This window comes from Schistocerca cancellata, chromosome 4 (assembly GCF_023864275.1).
Source record: "Schistocerca cancellata isolate TAMUIC-IGC-003103 chromosome 4, iqSchCanc2.1, whole genome shotgun sequence".
NCBI classification, from domain to species: Eukaryota; Metazoa; Arthropoda; class Insecta; order Orthoptera; family Acrididae; genus Schistocerca; species Schistocerca cancellata.
The window spans coordinates 680,691,254-680,716,788 of NC_064629.1; the positions used below are offsets into that span (position 1 = coordinate 680,691,254).

The 25,535-nt window shown below is 40.5% G+C and overlaps 1 protein-coding gene across 1 annotated transcript in view; it reads left to right on the forward strand.

The window, feature by feature from the left end:
- The window catches only part of LOC126184379 (uncharacterized), a 149,116-nt gene that overhangs the window by 38,255 nt on the left and 85,326 nt on the right, over window positions 1-25,535 (forward strand). Inside the window, exon 5 of the mRNA XM_049926763.1 lies at window positions 5,103-5,242. Within this exon, the coding sequence (XP_049782720.1) occupies window positions 5,103-5,242 (140 nt within the window). The remainder of the gene's footprint in view (window positions 1-5,102; window positions 5,243-25,535) is intronic.

The following is a 25,535-nucleotide window of genomic DNA, read 5'->3' on the forward strand; positions in this document are numbered from 1 at the left end:
GATGTGGCTAGTACATTGATTGTATTGCTCACAATCTGCTATTAGAGAAAGCCAGGCATTGTGGTCTCTGTAGCTCATTAGATAAAATAGTGAAATCATCTCGCATCAGTAATAGAATGAAGTAATTCTGGAGACAGTATACTGCAAATCTAGAATATTTCTTGCATTGAGCTGGGGAGATAACCAAATTGCCTCTCAGCATTCTGTCCTAGATACTGTATTGTTTTTCATTTATACTATTATGATGGTGAATATAAAATTGTGCTGTTTGCAGATGACTTCAGTATGGAGACTCAAAATTTGTAAACTACAACACCAATTATAACCTTTCCAACGTCCTTAACTGATTAACTGCCAACTTCCTTTTCGTCTACCTAAGCAAGACCCAACTCATTCACTTGTGCTCTAGCCCTAAAAATCCTTAAGAATTGATGGTAACATACAGTAAAAATCAGCAGTTGCACAGACTAAGTGCTTGATACTGCAAACTAAATTAGGAGTAGCAGGAACCTCATGTACCTAAGACTATGTACTGATTGTATGTACTGATTGACTATAACTACTTTTGTATGTGAATACTTTCTTACATAGTTGCATAGAAGACCATAGAGTCAGTCCATTCATGTGTTATGTATTGTGGAATTATTTTCTGTGGAAACTCATCTCTTCCTCAAATTTGTTTGCCAGAAAAAAGTGATTAGAGGTATGGAACAAGTAAAAAACCCTTCTACTGCGTATTGTTGAGGCTACTTACCACTAAATACTCTTTTATGTGCTTTGTTTTAAATACCCTTAAGCTCTGTGAAAGCAATGCAAAAATCTATAGGCATGGCATGTACCTTGAATTAAGAAATCCATTAGGTATGCTGGTGCTGAAACGGATTGTTCTTTCTACCCTATTGATGAGTTGTAAAATGTAAATTCTCCAGATAAATAAATATCAAAAGCGTTTTCATGGTTTTCAAGTGCTAATAGAAGTGTCATTTATGTAAGTTTATTATCATGTAGTTATTGTGCAGTCTGTGTTTTTAAATGTAGCAAAATTTGAAGGTTGGTTGAACACTTTGGTGCTTTACTGTGCATGGTACTATTGGAAGGAAGGGAAGATGATTAGAGTTTCTCGTCCCATTGATTGCAAGGTTATTACAGATGGAGCACAAGCTTGGGTTGCAGAAGGATTGGAAAGCAGATTGGTTGTGCCCTTTCTAAGGAACATTCCCGACATTCACTTTAAACAGTATAGGAAAATCACAGAAAACCTAAATCTGATTAGCTGATCAAGGATTTGATCTGCTGCTGCTCTCCTGAATATGAATTCAGTGTCTTACCTCAGCCCCAACTTGTTCAGTCAGGTCATATTCGAGGTGCTATTTGCCCATGCTGTCTGCCCACTTTTGAACTGACTTACCTAGCCAGTTATAGAGGGATCTATATTTTAACTTCACCTCTGGTAACATTGTACTACTTAGCATTTTACACATTGCAAATCTTTGCTAGAAATGAGAGAAGTGCTTAATGACGAACCAAGAATTGAATCCCCGGCTTTTGCAACTGTGGTCTGACACTTGCCCACTTAGCCTCTTGTGTAACACAGTAGTATATTCAGTGGTAGTCTGGACAGGTATTTTATTAATTTGTGTTGTGAAATTAAGTATCCCCTCGTCGGAGGTTCGAGTCCTCCCTTTGGTATGGGTGTGTGTGTGTTGCCCAAAGCATGCGTGGACTGGGCGGTTTTTTAGGTGAGATGGCCTCGGGCAAGTACAGAAAGGGCAACAGCCTCAAAGGGTGCGGAGAAAAGTCAGGACATGCGGGGACCAAGCAGCAATCAGTATTGTAATTGTAAACTGTCGAAGCTGCATTGGTAAAGTACCGGAACTTCAAACGCTGATAGAAAGCACCGAAGCTGAAATCGTTATAGGTACAGAAAGCTGGCTGAAGCCAGAGATAAATTCTGCCGAAATTTTTACAAAGGCACAGATGGTGTTTAGAAAGGATAGATTGCATGCAACCGGTAGTGGAGTGTTTGTCGCTGTTAGTAGTAGTTTATCCTGTAGTGAGGTAGAAGTGGATAGTTCTGTGAATTATTATGGGTGGAGGTTACACTCAACAACCAAGCTAGGTTAATAGGTGGCTCCTTTTACCGACCTCCCGACTCAGCAGCATTAGTGGCAGAACAACTGAGAGAAAATTTGGAATAGATTTCACATAAATTTTCTCAGCATGTTATAGTCTTAGGTGGAGATTTCAATTTACCAGACATAGACTGGGACACTCGGATGTTGAGGACGGGTGGTAGGGACAGAGCATCGAGTGACATTATACTGAGTGCACTATCCGAAAATTACCTCAAGCAATTAAACAGAGAACCGACTCGTGGAGATAACATCTTGGACCTACTGATAACAAACAGACCCAAACTTTTCAACTTTGTAAGTGTAGAACAGGGAATCAGTGATCATAAGGCCGTTGCAGCATCCCTGAATATGGAAGTTAATAGGAATATAAAAAAAGGGAGGAAGTTTTATCTGTTTAGCAAGAGTAATAGAAGGCAGATTTCAGACTACCTAACAGATCAAAAGGAAAATTTCTGTGCCGACACTGACAATGTTAAGTGTTTATGGAAAAAGTTCAAGACAATCGTAAAATGCGTTTTAGACAGGTACATGCTGAGTAAAACTGTGAGGCATGGCAAAAACCCACCGTGGTTCAACAACAAAGTTAGGAAACTACTTCGAAAGCAAAGAGAGCTTCACTCCAAGTTTAAACGCAGCCAAAACCTCTCAGACAAACAGAAGCTAAACGATGTCAAAGTTAGCGTAAGGAGGGCTATGCATGAAGCGTTCAGTGAATTCGAAAGTAAAATTCTATGTACTGACTTGACAGAAAATCCTAGGAAGTTCTGGTCTTACGTTAAATCAGGAAGTGGCTCGAAACAGCATATCCAGACACTCCGGGATGATGAAGGCATTGAAACAGAGGATGACACGTGTAAAGCTGAAATACTAAACACCTTTTTCCAAAGCTGTTTCCCAGAGGAAGACCGCAAAGCAGTTCCCTCTCTAAATCCTCGCACAAACTAAAAAATAGCTGACATCGAAATAAATGTCCAAGGAATAGAAAAGCAACTGGAATCACTCAACAGAGGAAATTTCACTGGACCTGACGGGATACCAATTCGATTCTACACAGAGTACGCAAAAGAACTTGCCCCCCTTCTAACAGCCGTGTACTGCAAGTCTCTAGAAGAACAGAAGGTTCTAAATGATTGGAAAAGAGCACAGGTAGTCGCAGTCTTCAAGAAGGGTTTTCGAGCAGATGCGCAAAACTATAGACCTATATCTCTGACGTCGATCTGTTGTAGAATTTTAGAACATGTTTTTTGCTTGCGTATCATGTCAGTTTTGGAAACCCAGAATCTACTCTGTAGGAATCAACATGGATTCCGGAAACAGCGATCGTGTGAGACCCTACTCGCTTTATTTGTTCATGAGACCCAGAAAATATTAGATACAGGCTCCCAGGTAGATGCTATTTTCCTTGACTTACGGAAGGCATTCGATACAGTTCCGCACTGTCGCCTGATAAACAAAGTAAGAGCCTATAGAATATCAGACCAGCTGTGTGGCTGGATTGAAGAGTTCTCAGCAAACAGAACACAGCATGTTGTTAGCAATGGAGAGACGTCTACAGACTTTAAGGTAACCTCTGTCGTGCCACAGGGGAGTGTCACGGGACCATTGCTTTTCACAATATATATAAATGACCTAGTAGATAGTGTCGGAAGTTCCATGCGGCTTTTCGCGGATGATGCTGTAGTATACAGAGAAGTTGCAGCATTAGAAAATTGTAGCAAAATGCAGGAAGATCTGCAGCGAATAGGCACTTGGTGCAGAGAGTGGCAACTGACCCTTAACATAGATAAATGTAATGTATTGTGAATACATAGAAAGAAGGATCCTTTATTGTATGATCATATGATAGCGGAACAAACACTGGTAGCAGTTACTTCTGTAAAATATCTGGGAGTATGCGTGCGGAATGATTTGAAGTGGAATGATCACATAAAATTAATTGTTGGTAAGGTGGGTACCAGGTTGAGATTCATTGGGAGAGTCCTTAGAAAATGTAGTCCATCAACAAAGGAGGTGGCTTACAAAACACTCGTTCGACATATACTTGAGTATTGCTCATCTGTGTGGGATCCGTACCAGATTGGGTTGACGGAGGAGATAGAGAAGATCAAAAGAAGAGCGGCGCGTTTCGTCACAGGGTTATTTGGTAACCGTGATAGCGTTACGGAGATGTTTAGCAAACTCAAGTGGCAGACTCTGCAAGAGAGGCACTCTGCGTCGCGGTGTAGCTTGCTCGCCAGGTTTCGAGAGGGTGCGTTTCTGGATGAGGTATCAAATATATTGCTTCCCCTTACTGATACCTCCCGAGGAGATCACAAATGTAAAATTAGAGAGATTCGAGCGCGCATGGAGGCTTTCAGACAGTCGTTCTTCCTGCGAACCATACGCGACTGGAACAGAAAAGGGAGGTAATGACAGTGGCACATAAAGTGCTCTCCGCCACACACCGTTGGGTGGCTTGCGGAGTATAAATGTAGATGTAGATGTAGATAAGTTAATTTAGGTTAACTTGAGTAGTGTGTAGGCTTAGGGACCAATGACCTCAGCAGTTTGGTCCCATAAGACCTTACCGCAAATTTTTCCAAATTAAATATTTGGAACAATAAAGTTGTCACATTCCACATGAATGATAAGATTGTCATTGAATGCATATCAAGAGCATTATAAGTGCCATACAGTCAACCATAATTTTTGTATTGTTGCTTTTGTGAGGATAAAATTGCTAATTAGTAGAGTATTTCTGAAAGACAGTTACTGGAATTGTGTTTCTTTGCCATTTGTCTCAAATCCATTTGTTATGTTAGACTCATTATTAATTGTGCTGCATTGATAGTTAAATTAAAATTTTTGTTTGATAATTAGATTTACTCTGTCATGTTTTTTATGGATTGTGAATGTTTATGAACCACTGTCTTGAATGACGGGGATCTGGTTACTTTCTCTTGACATAAATCATTTTCATTTTCACAGACAATGCCATGGGGTCCATTGTCTGTTGTTAAAATGGAATCACCTCAAGAATCAAATGATGGTCCAATTCTTTGGATTAGACCTGGAGAACAACTGGTACCAACTGCTGAAATTGGGAAGTCACCAGCAAAGAGGAGAAGGTTGGTACAATATATATTTTTGCACCAACTTAAAAACTAAACATAAGTTTCTTGTTGTGATTTTTATGATGTCAAATATTGTTATTAAATTGCTTTAAATTTTGGTTTATTGTTCCATCATATTGTGTGATGGCACAGCAGCAATATTGCTAAGGGAACAGGAAAATTACTGGTTAATGTGTGTGGTATGTATTACAGAACCTGAAGAATATTTGAAGGGACAACTTTATAATGATTGTCACCTGCATTATTTTTTTTTTTCTGGATAAAGTTTCACTTATTTATTGAAGTGTCATTGAATGTATGACTTTTTATGTAGCTGATTGTCTTGAAGTTGGTCTCATTGTCGTCTCGTCAGGAGTATGTCTATGTCATTAGGTCTTTATTTTGTGAAGAATATGTACTGAGTCTAGTGTTGTGAATGTTCGAATGAATCACTAACTATTAGGGGCAGTCAACTGAAAATGAGATAGATAGAAAAAAGTAAGTAAACTGTTTAATATTTCAAAAATAATTACCATAACTGATAACACATTTATCCCACTGTGAGCCTAGACACTCAGTGCCTTCATCGAAAAATATTTGCAGTTGCTTGTGGCAGCATTATTGTACTCAGGTGTGTACCTCGTCATCTGAAGCATGAATGTCTTTCTTCAGAACTCCAAAAATATGAAAATGCATGGGGAAAGATTGGGACTATAGAGGATGTGTAAGGGTTTCCCAGCAAAACTTCTGCAGTGTACTCGAAACGACCTCAGCAACATGTAGGTGGGTCCACAAGTTTTGCTGGGAAGTCCTTACACATTCTCCATTCAGTCCTTATCCCTCCCCATACTATTTCCATATTTTTGGAGCCATGAAGAAAGGACATTTGTGGCCATCGATTTACTTCGGACAAAGAGGTGCATGCCTGGGTATAGTCATAATTCTGTAGGCAACCACAAACATTTTGCCATTGAGGCATTGACCATCTTATCACACAGTGGGGTAAATGCAATGATGCAGGCAGCCTGAATGAATTGGTGAATGACAACAGGAGTTGCCTCCGATTGTTGTATTAAGGATCATCTGAATTTGAAAACCTACCAGACAGTCATCTGTCACGTTGCTCTCTATGGCACCGAGTGTTTTCCACCTACAAAAGAGGCAAAATGATGACTAGGGGCTATTGATACTAAGATGCTTAGATGGACGGGTGGCATATACTATCAAGAAACATTTTGGGGTCACAAAGAATCAGAAGAAAATGTGAGAAAGCCATCTGCGTTGGTTTGGACATGTGCTGGATGCAGCGCACAATACTATTGCAAAGGCAGCATACTCAGCGGAAGTCGTGGGAAAAAGACCCAAAGGACGACCAAGACAGAGATGGGCCAACACTCTACACAACGACCTGAAGGCTGTGAATTTTCATCCAGACATGACCCACTATCAAACAAAGTGAAAACAGCAAATCGACTCAGTAGGTGCTGCCACAAGACAAGACAAGTGCCAAAGAAAAAGAAGAAGTGACACGTGACAAAATTTTAAATTAAAATTTTTGCTTTGGCTGAATGGTAAAATTTTCAGTCTAAGTTTACATGACAAACAACTTCTGGTCACCAAGACCAACTACATCCTCACCCACAATTACTTTTCAACTATACCCTCACCCACAATTACTTTTTCTTTGACAGCATCACCACTAAACAAATCCGTGGCACAGCAGTGGGCATGTGGATAGCACCACCGTATGCCATATAATTCATGAGCCATCTAGATAAATCCTTCCTAAGCACCCAGAATCCCAGACCCCTTACCTGGTTCAGATTCATTTATGACATCTTGATCTGGAGTGAGGGTAAGGACACTCTATCCACATTCCTCCAGAACATCAGTGCCTTCTCCCCCATTTGTTTCACCTGATCCTCCTCAAGCCACCTTCCTTGATGCTGACCTCCACCTCAAGGATGGCCTCCATCCACATCAAAACTGCCAGCAGTCAGCAATACCTCCGCTGCAACCCATTCCATATAAAGAAGTCCATTCCTTACAGCCTAGCCACCCATGAGTGTCGCATCTGTGCTGACAAGCAGTCTCTCTCCAAATATACCAAGGGTGCCCGTGAGTCCTGTATGGACCAAAATTACCTTCCCTACCTTTTGCAGGAACAGATTTCCCATACTTTGTCTCCCTAGCAGCCCACCATCTCCCGCATACCCATTTTCCAGCCACAAAAGAGCACTCCCCTTGGGACTCAGTACCACCCAGGAATGGAGCAGCTGAGTCCAATTCTCCAACATGTTTTTGTGCCTAAGTGTGGAGAGGAGAAACCTGCTCTGTACAAACTACCTCTCATGCTGTGAAATGAGGAATGTCCTACCCACTATCCTTCCCACCCCTCGCACAGTGGTATTCCACTGCCCACCGAACCTATGCAGTATTTTTGTCTATCCGTACTCCATCCCTGCTCCCAACCTCTTACCTCATGGTTTGTATCTGTGGAATGAAAGACCTGTCCCATACACCCACCATCACTATCTACTGCAGTCCTGTCACAGGCATCTCTTATCCCAGGCCTACCTGTGAAAGCAGTAATGTGATTAACAAACTAAGCTGCTAACTCTGTGTTGCTTTGTGCGTGAGCATGACTGTCAACAAGCTGTCTGATGATTTGAATGGCCACCGACAAAACCGTCGCCAAGAGACAGCTGGACCACCTAGTTGCTAAACATGCTGCCCAGCAGAATGTGCATCACTTCAGTGACTGCTTCACAGCCCTTGCCATCTGGATCCTTCCTAGAAACATCAGCTTTTCTGAATAGTGCAGTTTGCAACTCTCTCTCTCTCTATATATTATAGCCTATGTTCCTGTAACCTCCCCCCTCCTGGCCTCAACCTTTGCTGACCGCTGTCCTTAACCTACCTATCCTTTTCCCTGCTCCCACACCAGTGCTACACAGCCTTCTGTTCCACCAATACACTCACTAGTCTTTTTTCCCCTCATCTAAATCTCCACTTTTCCACTCCCCTCTCCCTCCTCCTCCCCCCTGCCCCCCTCAAACCTCACAAACTTCTCCTAGCAGCCTTAATGTGTCCCCACCATGTGTCTGCATGCTCCCTCAAGCAGCAGTACACCATACTCCACCCCTACTCTGCTATCTCTCCACCTCCCCACCCCATCCTCCTCCTTTACTCCTTACTCCCACCACCCACAGACTGCTTTTCCCATCACGTGCAGCTGCTGTGCACGTCTAATCTCAGCAGCCAGAGGCAGTGGTCATGTGTGTGAGAATTGTATTTGTGTGAATGTGCATGTCTTTCCTACACTACTGGCCATTAAAATTGCTACACCACGAAGATGACATGCTACAGACGCGAAATTTAACCGACAGGAAGAAGATGCTGTGATATGCAAATGATTAGCTTTTCAGAGCATTCACACAAGCTTGGCGCCGGTGGCGACACGTACAACGTGCTGACATGAGGAAAGTTTCCAACCGATTTCTCATACACAAACAGCAGTTGACCGGTGTTGCCTGATGAAACGTTGTTGTGATATGCCTCGTGTAAGGAGGAGAAATGTGTACCATCACGTTTCCGACTTTGATAAAGGTCGGATTGTAGCCTATCGCGATTGCGGTTTATCGTATCGCGACATTGCTGCTCGCGTTGGTTGGGATCCAATGACTGTTAGCAGAATATGAAATCTGTGGGTTCAGGAGGGTAATGCGGAACACCATGCTGGATCCCAACGGCCTCGTATCACTAGCAGTCGAGATGACAGGCATCTTATCCACATGGCTGTAACGGATCGTGCAGCCACATCTTGATCCCTGAGTCAACAGATGGGGACATTTGCAAGACAACAACCATCTGCACAAACAGTTCGATGACGTTTGCAGAAGCATGGACTATCAGCTCGGAGACCGTAGCTGCGATTACCTTTGACGCTGCATCACAGACAGGAGTGCCTGCGATGGTGCACTCGACGATGAACCTGGGTGCACAAATGGCAAAACGTCATTTTTTTTTGATGAATCCAGGTTACATCATCATGGTCTCATGCATGTTTGGCAACATCGCGGTGAATGCACATTGGAAGCGTGTATTCGTCATCGCCATACTGGCGTATCACCTGGCGTGATGGTATGGGGTGCCATTGGTTACACGTCTCGGTCATCTCTTGTCTGCATTGACGGCACTTTGAACAGTGGACGTTACATTTCAGATGTGTTATGACCCATGGCTCTACCCTTCATTCGATCGCTGCAAAACTTTGCATTTCAGCAGAATAATGCACGACCGCATGTTGCAGGTCCTGTACGGGCCTATCTGGATACAGAAAATGTTTGACTGCTGCCCTGGCCAGCACATTCTCCAGATCTGTCACCAATTGAAAACGTCTGGTCAATGGTGGCCGAGCAACTGGCTCGTCACAATACGCCAGTCACTACTCTTGATGAACTGTGGTATCGTGTTGAAGCTGCATGGGCAGCTGTACCTGTACACACCATCCAAGCTCCGTTTGACTCAATGCCCAGGTGTATCAAGGCCGTTATTACGGCCAGAGGTGGTTGTTCTGGGTACTGATTTCTCAGGATCTATGCACCCAAATTGCGTGAAAATGTAATCACATGTCAGTTCTAGTGTAATATATTTGTCCAATGAATACCCGTTTATCATCTGCATTTCTTCTTGGTGTAGCAATTTTAATGGGCAGTAGTGTATTTTGGAAGAAGGCCTTTTGGTCAAAAGCTCAAATGTATAACAATCTTTTTCTTGTTCCTGTCTGTGACTCAACATCTCTATATGATGAGTCATCTATCCTTTTCATAGTATTGTCATTATTCCACAGTTCAGTAAGGTTCCTTACACAAATACTATTTTGCTGTGTATGTAGAACAGTGTCAAAGATTCATAGTGCAAAATAGACAAATTTGAAGTGATAATAATCAAGTAGTATTGCTCAGCTCAAACTGCAGTGATAAATTGAATAATCATTAAGCATTTGTAGTGCAGCATAAATCATATCACAGAGGACTACATTGTAAAGTGAAGAATTTATTTTAAGAGAAGTTTATGTTCAACACTGTTGTTTTCTCTAACACACACACACACACACACACACACACACACAGAGAGAGAGAGAGAGAGAGAGAGAGAGAGAGAGAGAGAGAGATGATATTCTCTCTGGTGGTTTCTTAAATTTTTTACCTAGCACATCTTGTGGTATCTTTTCCATCTCAGTGTTGAAACCAAACACAACTCTACAATTATATTTTCTAAGCTGTCTCTCAACTAATCTAACAGTCAAACCAAATCTGTGTGTAATTTTTTAATGAGGACAAATGTAACTTTACATTCATACACTTTAGTAACCATTTCCCTTAGTGCTACTGCAAATTTTCTGATTAGCTGTTTTTTTTCAATGGTGTGAAATATTTCAAATGAACCAACATACTTTGATGCATTAAGTTCTTCCCATTTGACTTCAAACTGCCTGCAAAATACATACAGAAAAAGTTCTTCCCATTTGACTTCAAACTGTCTGCAAAATACATACAGAAACTTCACCCACCATTCGAGCTCAGTGTCTTACAAAATTCTGATAATTTTGCCCAAACAGTTTCGTTGTTACAAAATTTAGCTTTTACACAACTTTCTGCATTTAATGTTGAAAATTCATCTGCTACTGTCAACACAAATACCTCATTTTTACTTTCCACAAATACAAAATCATTTTTCGAAGCAAGGAAACAGTTTTTCCTTTACATCAACATCATATACTGCATTTATATCATCATATAAATTAACTAAATTCTCCACTGTACTAGTTACATCAGATACATAAAGTTTTTCAACATTATCTACAGCGTCAGTTTCAGCGAAAAACTGGTTACTTTTTGATTATCAGTTTGAGACCTGGATTCTGTGTTTGTGACTGTGTCATCTAGTTTTGAATTTACAGTTGTAAACTGACTTTACAGTTCATCTTTAAATGCAGTTATTTGGCTGCTTTGTTCTTTGCATTCCGAAACTTGATTCTCTAATCATTTTTACACAATTCAAGTTTTCAGAAACTTCACTTTTCAACTCATTTTTTAACTCACAACTGTTTTATGCTAACTCATTTTTCAAAATGTTGCTGCTTTCAGTAATTTGATTGTTTGTTTCAGTAATACTGTTGTTTATTTCAGAAATCTGTTTGCTAACTTAACTTCTTGTAGCCTTACTACTTTCAGAAAATTGTGCCTTCATTTTGGCTAACAGCTTCGTCATGTCCAAGACCTGACCTGGTCTTTCCTTCTCATCCCGTCCGGTAAGTCTCCCCTGACCCAGTGTTCTGTGTGGCTTTCCTGAACTGCTCCCCTTTCCCTAAACCTCTCCAGTCCTCCTTCACCCCTCTTCCTCCCCCCTTCAACTCTTCTGCTAGAAGAAGGAGCCACTGGCTTGTAATGCTTGTAAAAGTTAAACTTTTTGTGTGTTTTTCTCATTTTTCTATTCAATGTGAGAGTCCAGACACTTTCACAGTTTGTAGCCTTGCAAGACATTGTGACAACCTAATTGATAATTAATGTTTTTTTTGTATTCACTAACATGGGCTAATATTCTTGGGTAACATATCTCATAAAGAAATTAGTTACATCATGTAAAAGATTGTGGTTAGAATACGTGCTGCTCTCCTACTACCTTCTTGATGACTGTCTGTGGATGTTACCTTTTTTCACATCTTGACGAATAATATAAAATGATTGACCAAACTGAAGACTGTTTCTTCTTGATAACATGTTTTAGTCTATCAACAAAGTTTATTTGTTTTTGTCAGTAATGCAAAAGAGTTATCTACTGAATAGACCAGATTTTGAAATGTGTGTAGTTAAGAGAACAAACACAGTCAATGGTAAGTGTATATTATTGCCCCAAAAAAAGATATACAGGGTGATTCTTATTAAGGTTTAAAACCCTCTGAAGTGAAGTGCATAGATAGTGCTTAGACAAGTAATTTAATATAAGACATGTGGGGCCACAGATGTCGGGAAATACCCCAAAAAGTGGATGAGAAGTGTTGAAATGTGACATCAACAGATTAAGTAACTCGTCGCATGTGGAACAGTTGAGCCTATCAATCTGTAGCACCTGATCCTCCCAACACTAGTCAAGTATTCGCGTCGGTTTGACTCCAGGCCCATGTGCATAGCTTTAGAACGTGGTGCTCAGGGTTAAACTCTTGCATCTGGCAGTAATTCTTTTTTTCATTGCATCAGACAGTTATATGTTTACATTGAGGTATCATTTATTATTTTATTAACCGGTCTCTGATGGTTTATTGCAAAGTAGAGTACAACAAAAACTTACTGTATTGCATCACAAGTAAATGAGTATAAGTTTCCGAATTATGTCATTACCAGTAAGTGACCTATGTTTCCTTTACTAAATAAGGTCTCTAAACAAAAAAAGGAAAGACAAAAAGAATGAAATGCAAAATAAGAATGGCTTACCATTGGATACAGTGAGGACAATAATTTTGTATCATCAACGTTTACAATGGATCACATTTACAAAAGATGTTCAAAACTTGGATGGTTTGCTCGAACTCAAGTATTGCATCACTTGATCATCCTTTCATGCCCAACCCAAACCGTGCCACATGCAATGATGTAAGTCATCTGGAGATGCCATATGTTCAACATTCCCCACCCACTTTTGGTGTATTTCCAGACATTTGTAGCCCCTGTGTGTCATATCAAATTAGTTTTTGCTCTGTCATCTATATAACCTTGAAGTTTTTAAACATTAGTAAGAATCACACTGTATATAAAAAAAAATCACAGCTGTGATTGAATCTGAAACATTTGTAGATTGAGGGCATTTATTGATTCTGATTATTGATATAAATGCTTTAGTTACATGGATATCTATAGGTGTACATCCACCAGAGATGATTGCAGTAAGAGGTAGTTTGTACAAAGCAGGTTTCTCCTCTCCACACTTTGGCACAAAAACATGTTCGTTATGACACTGCTTCCTAACTTCTTTTTTTGCAATGCTGTAACTTTAATGCAAACCAGCCCATCAATGCAATAACAAATCAAATGTGCAATGGCAGAGTTAAAAAACAAAAGTTTTGGTTAAGAGCAAAACATGCATATATTCTTGAGTGATCTGATGAAGCTGCTTCAGTAGAAGAGTCTATAGTGAAATTCCAGGAAAATCCACAACCTCTTTCCAACATAGAATGAATTAAAAAGTTGCCAGTTGATTTTATTCAATTTAAAACATTGAATTCAGGTTCACATATGATGCACTTTCATTGTGTAGTTTCAGTGTGAATATAAGTATCTGTTGCTTAGAACTGTAAACAGAAAATTCATTTGTTCAGACCTAAGAGCATATGGATGTAATTCTGCAGCAGTGTTCTCAACTTCCCCATTTTACTTGCACTTAATTCACCATATTCAGTGTCACATACCAGAATAAACAATAATTTGCATCACATTCCATACTTACAGTTTCTTAAGTGATTGCAATACTGCATTAAAACTGCAAATAACAAAATCAGTAGTGTGTTTGATTTATCTGATGCTCTTTTGTTAAACAAGTGCAATCTGCACAATTTTTTTATATCATTTACGGAGGGTTGTAGTGGGGAGAGGAAGGTGTAAGCTCTGTACAGAACTAGGAGTGCCCTGCAAAGTGTAGGGGTAAGCTCCACCTCTACCATACTGTGCTGCAGTGAGAGAAATGGAATCTATGTTTTGAGCATCTGGGCACTACCAAGCATTGTGCGTGCTTGCAGAAAATATTAAGCATGCATTAGCTTTTCAGATCAGTTTTAATTGCAGCCAAAATTACCCTTCTATTAACAAGTTCTGATTGGTGTATTTGGTGGGCATAGGAACAAGTTCAACATTCATTTTAAACAAGAACATTGAAGATATACCACAACAAACAAGTCACAGCACTCGGACATATGCCTGTATTTATATAAATGTCTACAGTATTTTTTATTTTTATTCTTTATTTATTTACCACAAATGTTGGCAAGAGATGAGTACTTAATAAAGTTTTATCGCTTTCTGGTTTCTGCCAATCTATATTAGTGCTGAGAAACAAGTAAGTGTGTGAGAATAATAGTTTATAGGCACTGTGTGACCTAGGTGCTAGGTAATTTCCAATACTTTTTTTATGTACTGTATCTGTTAGTAGAGTAAAGATTCTTTGTCGCTGCAGTAATTTCATTGTGTGTACAAAGAAGTCCGCAGCTGTACATTTCTCATACACTGGAGGAGTGTTCTCACCACGCAGTGCACCTTTTCTTAAATTTTCTCACTGCCTTAACTAGTAAAATAAAAACATCTTTTGAAATATAACTTGATGTGGTGACTTATATGATTAATAAGTGTTGCCAGCCTCACTTCTGCCAATAAGACAAAGTTAAGGCATTCTTTTGCCAATCAGCTACTACCTCTATAACCACCCATACTGTCACAGGTATCCGTTTTGTATCTACATATACATCTGCACCTCCACATCATATAGTGTGTGGTGGTGGGTACCTTTTACCATTACTAGTCATGTATACTTCATCTTTAGTATCTATTTGAAGAGCAGTTTTTCCATGTTGCTCCGTTGTGTTATTTGTCTTCCAGAAAAGCAAACATAGCAAATAAGGCAAGTTGTAGGAGCCTCAGGATTCTGTATTTGCTGTATGTTCAGTAAATACCACATCTAGTTTGAGATGGACATTTAGTTTTCTACAGTGTTTAGGCAGGCCTCAACAAACACCTTACCAGTTCACAGGTGCTCCGATAAAGGGACAGTAAGTTCTTTCCCCTTGCTAAACCATTACTTTTCTTTCATTAATTTTGTGAAATTATCTCTTGATTCAGCCACTAGTTTATGGAGAATAGTAGTATATATCTATACCTAATGCAGCCGACATCAAAGATTTCGCAGTCAGTGAATGAATTTCAAATTATTTCATACAGCTGTGGATCATCAATAATTTATGTTCTTTCAGACTTACAAGAAAAATAGTAGTAAGATTGTAGTAGTAAACTGTCACAGCATTTGCAACTAAAGTCCTGGAATTCACCTGTCTCCAGAAAATAATTGCCCTCAAGTTATAATCGGCACAGAGAGTGGGATGAAATCTGAGGTAGGAAATTTTTAAATCTTTAACAAGATGTGGAATATATAGGTTAGTTTTCTCAGATGGAGAAGCAATATTACATCTATCAAGGTACAGATAGACTGTGAACTTAGACCAAATATAAAAATAATGTGTACTCAGATTAGTAATCATAACTTTCAGTTGGCTTCTGGATTCAGCTGCAACAATTGCAGAATCTTCAAAGAAAGTCAGAGGCCAATAGTGTGGATAGTACTCTAGAAACACAATTATAATTGGTGGCAGATTCAATTTACTGAGATCTAATGAGAACAGATGTGCAGGCAAACTGTCTTGCAAACTAGTACTGAAAGTATTCTTGAATAACTGTCTTTAACAACAAATTTAGTGGTTTACTCCTGACAAAAATATTTATGTTTTGACATAAAGAGGCCTGACCTTGTAGATACTGCTGTGGAAGGGCTAGATATCAGTAACTATTATCATTGTTGACAGTGCTTATTGAATGCAGAAAATCCATAAGGCTAACACAGAAAGTTTGATTTAAATTTGATATGTGTGCATATCATATCACCCATGCTAAAACTTTCTATCACACTTTGGTTAAATACTTCACATGCAAGATGACTTAACACTGATTTACCTTCACAAAATATTGAAAATAGCAAATATTCTTGAACACTGAGCTCAAAAAAGAATATAGGCAATCTAATAGGCAAAGGTTAACAGCAGTATGTGCAAGTGTCAGAACAGCTGTAAGTAACTTCCACAGTCGGGGTCTAACATAAGGTCTTTCAAAGAATCCCATAAAATTCAATACTGTCTCGAATATCCTTAAGTAAATTGAATGTTTCCATTCAACTAGCTGTCTGTCAGTGTGGCACCATAACAGAAGACAACAGAAAGGAAGTTAAAATACTAAACTCCTATTTAACGAGGCATTTACACGGGAAGAGCATCCTTTTATGAGGGATTATATTAGTTTCTGCATTGGGTACACTTTACTCTCTTATCAACGTGTGGGTTTCTCTCGTCCTCAAAAATAACTCTTGTAGAAGGGTTAAGGTCACTACACTACAGTTTTTAAAAAAATAGACAATTGTAATGCGTATTGTTTCATATTATTGTTCAGGCAGTCACTTTCTGAACATTGTCTTGGCGTGTTCAGTGATAATGTCATAAAAGCATTCAAAACAGAAATCTTCTGCACCATGCACATTTAGTGAAAGATACTTCGACATATGCACATTTCTTGTGACCGAACTTGAATTATACTCGTGAAATTGCAACTGTATAATTACTTAATGGAAAGAGACAACCTGAACAATATGGGTTATAATAATGTGTTGTTCTTACCTATGTTCTAAGGTTATCTTATAATTATTGCACAAAGTACAGTTAATCTTCAGTTTCATTAAAAACTTTTAATTATCCATTGGAAAAATAAAAAAAAAGTAATAATAGCCATTTGAATCCACAACATCCTGGTCGGTAAGTAATTGCTGTCATCGCTGCACCAATGCTCAACACTCTAGCATGATCAATATCAATCTTCCCCCCTCCCCCCCCCTTCCCCCCCCCCCCCCTCCCGAAACTATAACCTCATTACCTAAACAATGTATGGACGTATTTAGACAGACTAAACTGCTTAACTTCCTTGTAGGATCGACTTAGCCAAAGGGGAATATCATTTTGTAGTAATTGATCATGTTAAACATTGTCTTCCCATGTGTGACAATATTCTTATGCATTGACTAACAGTCTAATGTGACAGGCTATATCTGTAATTGCAACAGTCATTCTATAATAACCAGACAGGCTATATCTGTCATGGCAAAATCATTCTATAATAGCCAGAGCCAGCAGATTATTCAAGGTCAGATACCTGTTACCATATCACATCAAAATCCCATTGTAAACATGGTGCCGCTGCTACATACTACCATATTTCCCAATTCAGTTGACAAGAAGTTCCATAGATCATGTAATGAGCAATTATGAAAATGTTGTGTCGGCACAGACTGTAAACGGGCACATATCTGATCATCTAGGACAATTATTAGTGATTGGTTGTCTTAATAAACTTGAACAAAACAGCATCACCTTGCTAAAGCAAACTTTGGATCAAGAATCTTGGGAATCAGTTTATAGAGAAAGGGGAGTTGATAGCAAATGGGAAGTATTTGTAGAAATTTTAACTAGACATATAGATATTACTATCCCGGCAAAAAAGATCTATTTAACTAAAAATAAACCACCAGTAGTCAAACTTGTAAAACTGGATGAAAAAAAAACAAAAACGAAAAGACTCAAAGAAGGAATGGAGTATATGTATAAGCTACACAGAGAAACCAGTCTTGATTTATATAAAGAGGCTTATAAAAAATATAAATATGAGTATTGCAAGGAAGTAAGGAGAAGGAAAGTAGAACATATTAGCAAATAGATTAGAAATTATGATTGTGTCTCAAAGTCGTACTGGGCAGTAGTTAATGATATGAGGAACACTGATTCAAAAACTAAAATTAATAATATAGAGTTAAGTTTACATAATGATAATTTTTCTGATCCTTATATAGTTAGCAATATATTTAATGATTACTTTATAGATGCTATTGAAAATTATACTTGCATGAAACAGGAGAGGCAGTTTAAATATGATAAGGAAAAGGAACAGGACTCTTGTAAGCTACCTACAGTAACCATCAAGGACATAACACAGCTAATTGACAGCCTAAAAAATAAAAGATCAGCTGGATGGGATGAATTTTCTCCTTTTCTACTGAAAAAATGCAAGCCAGACCATTAGTCCATCTAATAAATTATGTACTTGAAGAAGGTGTGTTTCTGAAGAAACTGAAACTTGCTATAGTTGAACCTTTATATAAAAAAAGGGAAAGAAATCAACCACAGAACCACAGACCAGTTGCCCTAACCTCAGTGTTTGGTAAATTAATTGAAAAAATAATGCTAGAAATCTTAATCGAGCACTATAATACGAATAACTCAGTAGGAGATTTCCAACATGGCTTTAGAAGTGGTCGGAGCACCATATCTGCAGCAGTACAGTTTGTACACTGTCTGATGGAGAAAATAAATGAGTGCCACAAAATGGCAGGAGTGTTTTTAGATCTTTCCACAGTGTTTGACAGAGTCCATCACGGTGCTCTTTTAAGTAAACTTGCTTGTAATGGTGTCAGTGGGAAACTGTTGCTTTTGATAGAATCTTACCTTAAAGATAGACAACAATGCACAGAAGTTGTGTATGATAATGGAGAGGTAATCGAAAAAAGAAGATCAAAGATAAAAAATATAAATTTTGGTGTGCCACAAGGCTCTATCTTGGGCCCCTTCTTGTTTATTTGCTACGTGAATGATTTCCCAGAAGTATTAGACACCAGTCATCGTATTACTATGTATGCTGATGACACCTCTGGGGTTTGCTGGGCACGTAGTAATGATGGCCTAAATTCAGTGGTACAGAATTTTGTTGAAAAAGCCCAAACACATTTTGAAAAAGAAAACCTGAGGGTCAATATTAACAGAACTAATTTAATTTATTTTAAGACAAGTGGCTCAAATAAAAATACTGTTGTAAATGAGGACATTCAGGAAAATACCTCTTCAGAATGTAAATTTCTGGGGATATATATAAATGACAGACTTTCGTGGAATCAGCAAATAGATCATGTCTGTGGTAAAATAACATCTAGTCTGTATTTACTAAGGAGATTAGTTCAATATCTAGACACTGAAGCAATTAAAATAGCGTATTTTGGGTTGATGTATCCCCATGTATCTTATGGAATTGTATTGTGTGGTGGGTGTAGCCAATAGAATATAAGAAGGGTATTTGTATTGCAGAAAAGAGTAATAAGAACTATGGCAAAAGTAAGACCCAGAACTTCATGCAAAAACCTGTTTCATAATTTTAATATTATGACTATCTATCCAGTATATATGTTTCAATCAATATTATTAGTGAAAAAATACAAAAAAGTGGCAAACAGGAATACGGAAATCCATGATTACGATACAAGATACAAATCAGACTTTCATATGGTGAGCAGAAGATTGAATCTAACAACAAGTTCCCCATTCATTAAGGGAGCAATACTTTATACTTCTCTTCCAAACAACCTGAAACAGCTTTCTGGTAGAATTTTTAAAAATGAGTTAAAAAAATGGCTTATATTGAAGTGCCCATACAGTATGGTGCTTACATGATTTGACCTCAGGAGTGCTATGTTAAATATACTTAAATGATCTTTTACTTAATAGCATGTAATCTATATATATTGTGTATCAATAATCTAACTGTAATTACTGTAACATTACCCATGCATGTTAAATACATGTTTCAAGCCGTAAGATAAATAAATAAATAAATGTTTCACTGCCAGTATCATAGCAAATATGCAGCTGTAAAAAGGAAGCACCATGATGATCATTGACATACTGGTTAGCATTTCCTGAGTAACATACACTCCTGGAAATGGAAAAAAGAACACATTGACACCGGTGTGTCAGACCCACCATACTTGCTCCGGACACTGCGAGAGGGCTGTACAAGCAATGATCACACGCACGGCACAACGGACACACCAGGAACCGCGGTGTTGGCCGTCGAATGGCGCTAGCTGTGCAGTATTTGTGCACCGCCGCCGTCAGTGTCAGCCAGTTTGCCGTGGCATACGGAGCTCCATCGCAGTCTTTAACAATGGTAGCATGCCGCGACAGCGTGGACGTGAACTGTATGTGCAGTTGACGGACTTTGAGTGAGGGCGTATAGTGGGCATGCGGGAGGCCGGGTGGACGTACCGCCGAATTGCTCAACACGTGGGGCATGAGGTCTCCACAGTACATCGATGTTGTCGCCAGTGGTCGGCGGAAGGTGCACGTGCCTGTCGACCTGGGACCGGACCGTAGCGACGCACGGATGCACGCCAAGACCGTAGGATCCTACGCAGTGCCGTAGGGGACCGCACCGCCACTTCCCAGCAAATTAGGGACACTGTTGCTCCTGGGGTATCGGCGAGGACCATTCGCAACCGTCTCCATGGGCTACGGTCCCGCACACCGTTAGGCCGTCTTCCGCTCACGCCCCAACATCGTGCAGCCCGCCTCCAGTGGTGTCGCGACAGGCGTGAATGGAGGGACGAATGGAGACGTGTCGTCTTCAGCGATGAGAGTCGCTTCTGCCTTGGTGCCAATGATGGTCGTATGCGTGTTTGGCGCCGTGCAGGTGAGCGCCACAATCAGGACTGCATACGACCGAGGCACACAGGGCCAACACCCGGCATCATGGTGTGGGGAGCGATCTCCTACACTGGCCGTACACCACTGGTGATCGTCGAGGGGACACTGAATAGTGCACGGTACATCCAAACAGTCATCGAACCCATCGTTCTACCATTCCTAGACCAGCAAGGGAACTTGCTGTTCCAACAGGACAATGCACGTCCGCATGTATCCCGTGCCACCCAACGTGCTCTAGAAGGTGTAAGTCAACTACCCTGGCCAACAAGATCTCCGGATCTGTCCCCCATTGAGCATGTTTGGGACTGGATGAAGCGTCGTCTCACGCGGTCTGCACGTCCAGCACGAACGCTGGTCCAACTGAGGCGCCATGTGGAAATGGCATGGCAAGCCGTTCCACAGGACTACATCCAGCATCTCTACGATCGTCTCCATGGGAGAATAGCAGCCTGCATTGCTGCGAAAGGTGGATATACACTGTACTAGTGCCGACATTGTGCATGCTCTGTTGCCTGTGTCTATGTGCCTGTGGTTCTGTCAGTGTGATCATGTGATATATCTGACCCCAGGAATGTGTCAATAAAGTTTCCCCTTCCTGGGACAATGAATTCACGGTGTTCTTATTTCAATTTGCAGGAGTGTATTTATCATGACTGGCAGGATGAAATATTTTTTAACAGATCTATATTTTCCGTGGTAAATAATGATCTGGTAGAAATACATATAGACTGTATGGTGACCATATCGATCCCAAATGTATCCATGAATCATCTCGTAGTGGCTTTGTGTCTGTGATAGTGTGGAGCTGTATGTGTTCCAACAAACCTGGGATTCTTTGTGGCATATATGACTGACTTGATGCTGACAGTATACTCAGATTGTGGGTAATGTTATAATCCCATCAATGTGACAGCTGTATCCTGAGAAATTAATCTGTTTCCAGTAGGATCAGTATTGGACACATGTCAGCTATGGTGCAGAAGTGATCTGCAGGACAGAGTGAGAGTTCTCTTCCTGACTGGTCTCCTGCATCGGACCTTAGCCTCCATGGAAATGTACAGCAGAGCAGAAAAGAACAATGCAAGAAAACTGGCCTGACCCCATGCCAAAACATTCTACAATGTTACCTCAGTTGCCTGGGAAGAGGTAGTGAAAATGAAAAATTTGTGGGGTGTCCATAACTAAACTTCCAGTTTCAGCACCCTGTAGAAAGAGAACCACTGCTCGGAATGATGTCTAAAGTTGAACAGTGTATTATTGAGGCAGGGGGGGGGGGGGGGGGAATCTTACTAATAGATGGCACTGTAAGCATCTTAACATAAATGGAGTCAGCTGAAAATTACAGATGAATTGCAGTATGATAGCTATTGTTTGAGTTGCACATTACACAATCCATACTGTTCATTATGCACAACTGCACAAGTTCGGCAATCGACAGTTGTTACACTGTTAGTTAGGTAAGCCCATCCACCATGGCAAGGTCATACCACATTAAATGGGAAAAATCGGTTTTTAATTGACCTGAGGCTGAAAACTGAATAAAAAGCAAAATGACATCTGTTTTTAATTGTCTTTCACAACAGATCAGTGTGTTTTGGGGGTTACGTTCAGAATGTGTTGCACGCTGTGTGCCTTCAGTTCAGCTACATTCATAATTGGAGCACTGAGTACATCATCCTTCAGGTAACACCACAGCCAGAAGCTACACGGATTATCATCAGGTGATCTGGATGACCAGACTCTAAGGAAGTGATTGCAGATAATTCTAGCATTTCTGAAATGCCTTTAGCAGCTGCTTCACTGGGTGTGCAGTGCAGGGACGAACACCATCTTGCATAAAAATGATCCTATCCACACCATTGAAGGGTTGGAATGACATTGGTGTGCACATTTACCAGTGATGATGCAGGCAACAGAACCCCCAGGACTCAGCCCCTTGAAAAAAATATGGCTTTACAATAAATGATGTCAGCCTGCACCACACAGTCACACTCGCAGAATAAAGTGGTACCAGCTGTGCGTGCGGATTTTTCGCTGCTCATATTCTGGAATTCTGACTATTGACATGCCCGTGGAGGTGGAAATGGGCTTCGTCTGTCCACAAAATGTTCCATGGCCACTCATTGTCCACTTCTGTGTGTGCAAGAAATTTCAGAGCAAACTTTTGTCTTGCTGGCACATCAGTAGGAAGCAACCACTGATTTTGTATGGATAGAAATGCAGGAAGTTTCATAGAATTTCATACACCTTGCTGGCAGGCATGTCCAACGTTTGGGCAGTTCCCCATGCACTGAGACATCAGGTCAACTGCTTTCCTCCCTCTGTGACATTGCTCTTCAAAAGAATTTGTCTTTTCGAATTTTGTAATCTTTTCTGCAGACCCTTAGGAGACATCGGACCAGTGCCTTTTTTTTTTTTTTCATACCCTGTAGTGTCTAGAACTTCTGCAGTGCTACTGGTGCACAGTCACAATTGTTACAAATTAACTTTACCATCAGCACGTGACCCTTCATGGAGGGAGTCACGTCTGGCGTCTCAGACGCAAAGTGGGAAACAGCTATGTGCTGCTCCTCTGCTGGTGTGCATATTCTGTGACACTTACAGAACCATATAATTGTGTGTGTGTGTGTGTGTGTGTGTGTGTGTGTGTGTGTGTGTGTGTGTGTGCGCGTGTGTGCGCGCGCGCGCACGCCTGTAATACAGGATGTTCATTTTAACTAAAGACATAGAAATATCTGAAAAACTACACATCCAATCAAAAAATTTATAATTCCAATTTGTTTGTCTCTGGGGGGGGGGGGGGGGGCTGGGGGGGGGCTGGGGGGGGGGGGGCAACCAACAGTACCACACTCGACCTCCCACCTCATTCCATGAGTGGGTGGCAGAGGGGAAAATTATCTTCAATGGCAACCCCCATTTTTTATTGCAGTTTATTATTGTGCGGCAAAATCTTCATACATTTTGTCTTAAGCATTTTCTTCATATCGCCACAGATGGCGCTGTAATCAGAGGAATAGAAATGGGTACACACTCGTACTTTACGACATGCTACTCAATGGCCCTTGAATATCCAATGGCACATGGGACCCCATGTCCATGCTGTGAGGTAGGACAGACCAGTATGTCATAACTTCTAATTGAAAACTCCATTTGCAATGTTGTATTTCTCCGACATGTTGAACAGGGGACTACTCAACACACTGCCGTGGCCATGTAGTGAACTACAACAACATATCATAACAGGCAGTACACTGTGACTGGAGCTCACATGTTGTGCAAACGTAGAACAAATAGCAGCTCTAAACATTACAGTACTTGCACAGTATTTATTGCCTGCACACCTACCTATCATTTGAAGAACAGATATGCAAGTGGATGAGGAATGTTGCAACCACAGAAGAAAAAAATTGAAATGATCCTGATTTGTGAAGAATATAGGAGAAATGTTGAGGCTGCTGTTGCCTTGTATGCTGAGTGTTTTCCAGAGAAATCCCACCCACTCTTGTCCATTCTTTTATGAGGTTGTCAACACCTTTATTTCTGATAGCCGCATTCAGACCGGCAAAAGGAAAAAAAGCAAACGTGTTACAGGAGAAGCTCTGAAATAGCTGTACTAACAGCAGTGCACCACAACCCACGGATAAGCGCCCGGAAAGATTCCAGTATGCCCATGGGTAGTATTGTTACAGTTCTGCAGTGTTATAAGTATCATCTATATCACGTGTCACTGCATCAAGAACTTCTTGGTGCACATTTCCATAACTGGGTAGTGTTTGGCGAATGGGCACATCAACAAATGCAAATGACCCTCACGTTCTTTGCTGAGGTACTATTTTCTGATGAGCCTACATTCACAAAGCACGGTAGTGTTAAACAGCATAACATGCATTACTGGAGTGTAGACAATCCCCACTGTTTACAACAAGTTGGCCATCAGTGTCATTGGTCAGTTAACGTATAGTATGGCATGGCATCATGAGGAACAAACTCATTGGTCCATATTTTATTGATGGCACGTTGGATAGACGCAAATATTGAACGTTTTGGGAACAGGAACTACTGGTGTTACTGCAGGATGTTGCCCTGGATGTTTGACAAGATATGTGGTTTGAGCATGACAGTTACCCAGCGCATTACGCAATTGAAGCTTGGGAGGTATTAGACTGTGTTTACACTGGTCAGTGGATCAGCAGGGGTGGCCATATTAATTGTCTGGCTATGCTGTCAGATTTGACATTGCCAGATTTCTTTCTGTGGATATATTTAAAAGGTAAGGTGTACCAGCAAGTGCCAATAAACCGTGAAGACATGGTTGACCGCATCAGTAATGCCTGTGCTGACATTCCCACAGATATGCTTCTGTCCTGTGTTTGATCATTTGTAAAGCAGGTCACTAGGTATATTGAAGTTGGTAGCACTACATTTGAACACTTACTGTAATTGGAAAAATAGAGTAGTGTTCACCTCAAGCCACAGCCCCAGTGGTGTGTTTAGTAGTCCCCCATGCAGTGTGTCGGAGGAATACAACGTTGCAAATTAGGTTTCCAGTTATAAGTTATAAAATACTGGCCTGTCCTACCCTCGCAGAATGGAAGTAGGGTACCACATGCCATTGGATATTCAAGGGCCATGGAGTAGCATGTAGTAAAGTATGAGTGTGTATCCATTTCTGTTCCTCCAATTACAGTGCCATCTGTGGCAAAACAAAGAAAATGTTTCCGACAAAATGTATGTAGATTTTGTTGTAGAATTGTAATCTGCAATAAAAAACGGGGGTCCCATTGAAGATTTCAAAGATCCCCCCCTCCCCCCCCCCCCTCCCACACACACACACACACACACACACACACACACACACACACACACACACACACAGGGTGGGGTACGGGATCGAGTGTGGTGTCATTGGATGTCCCCCTC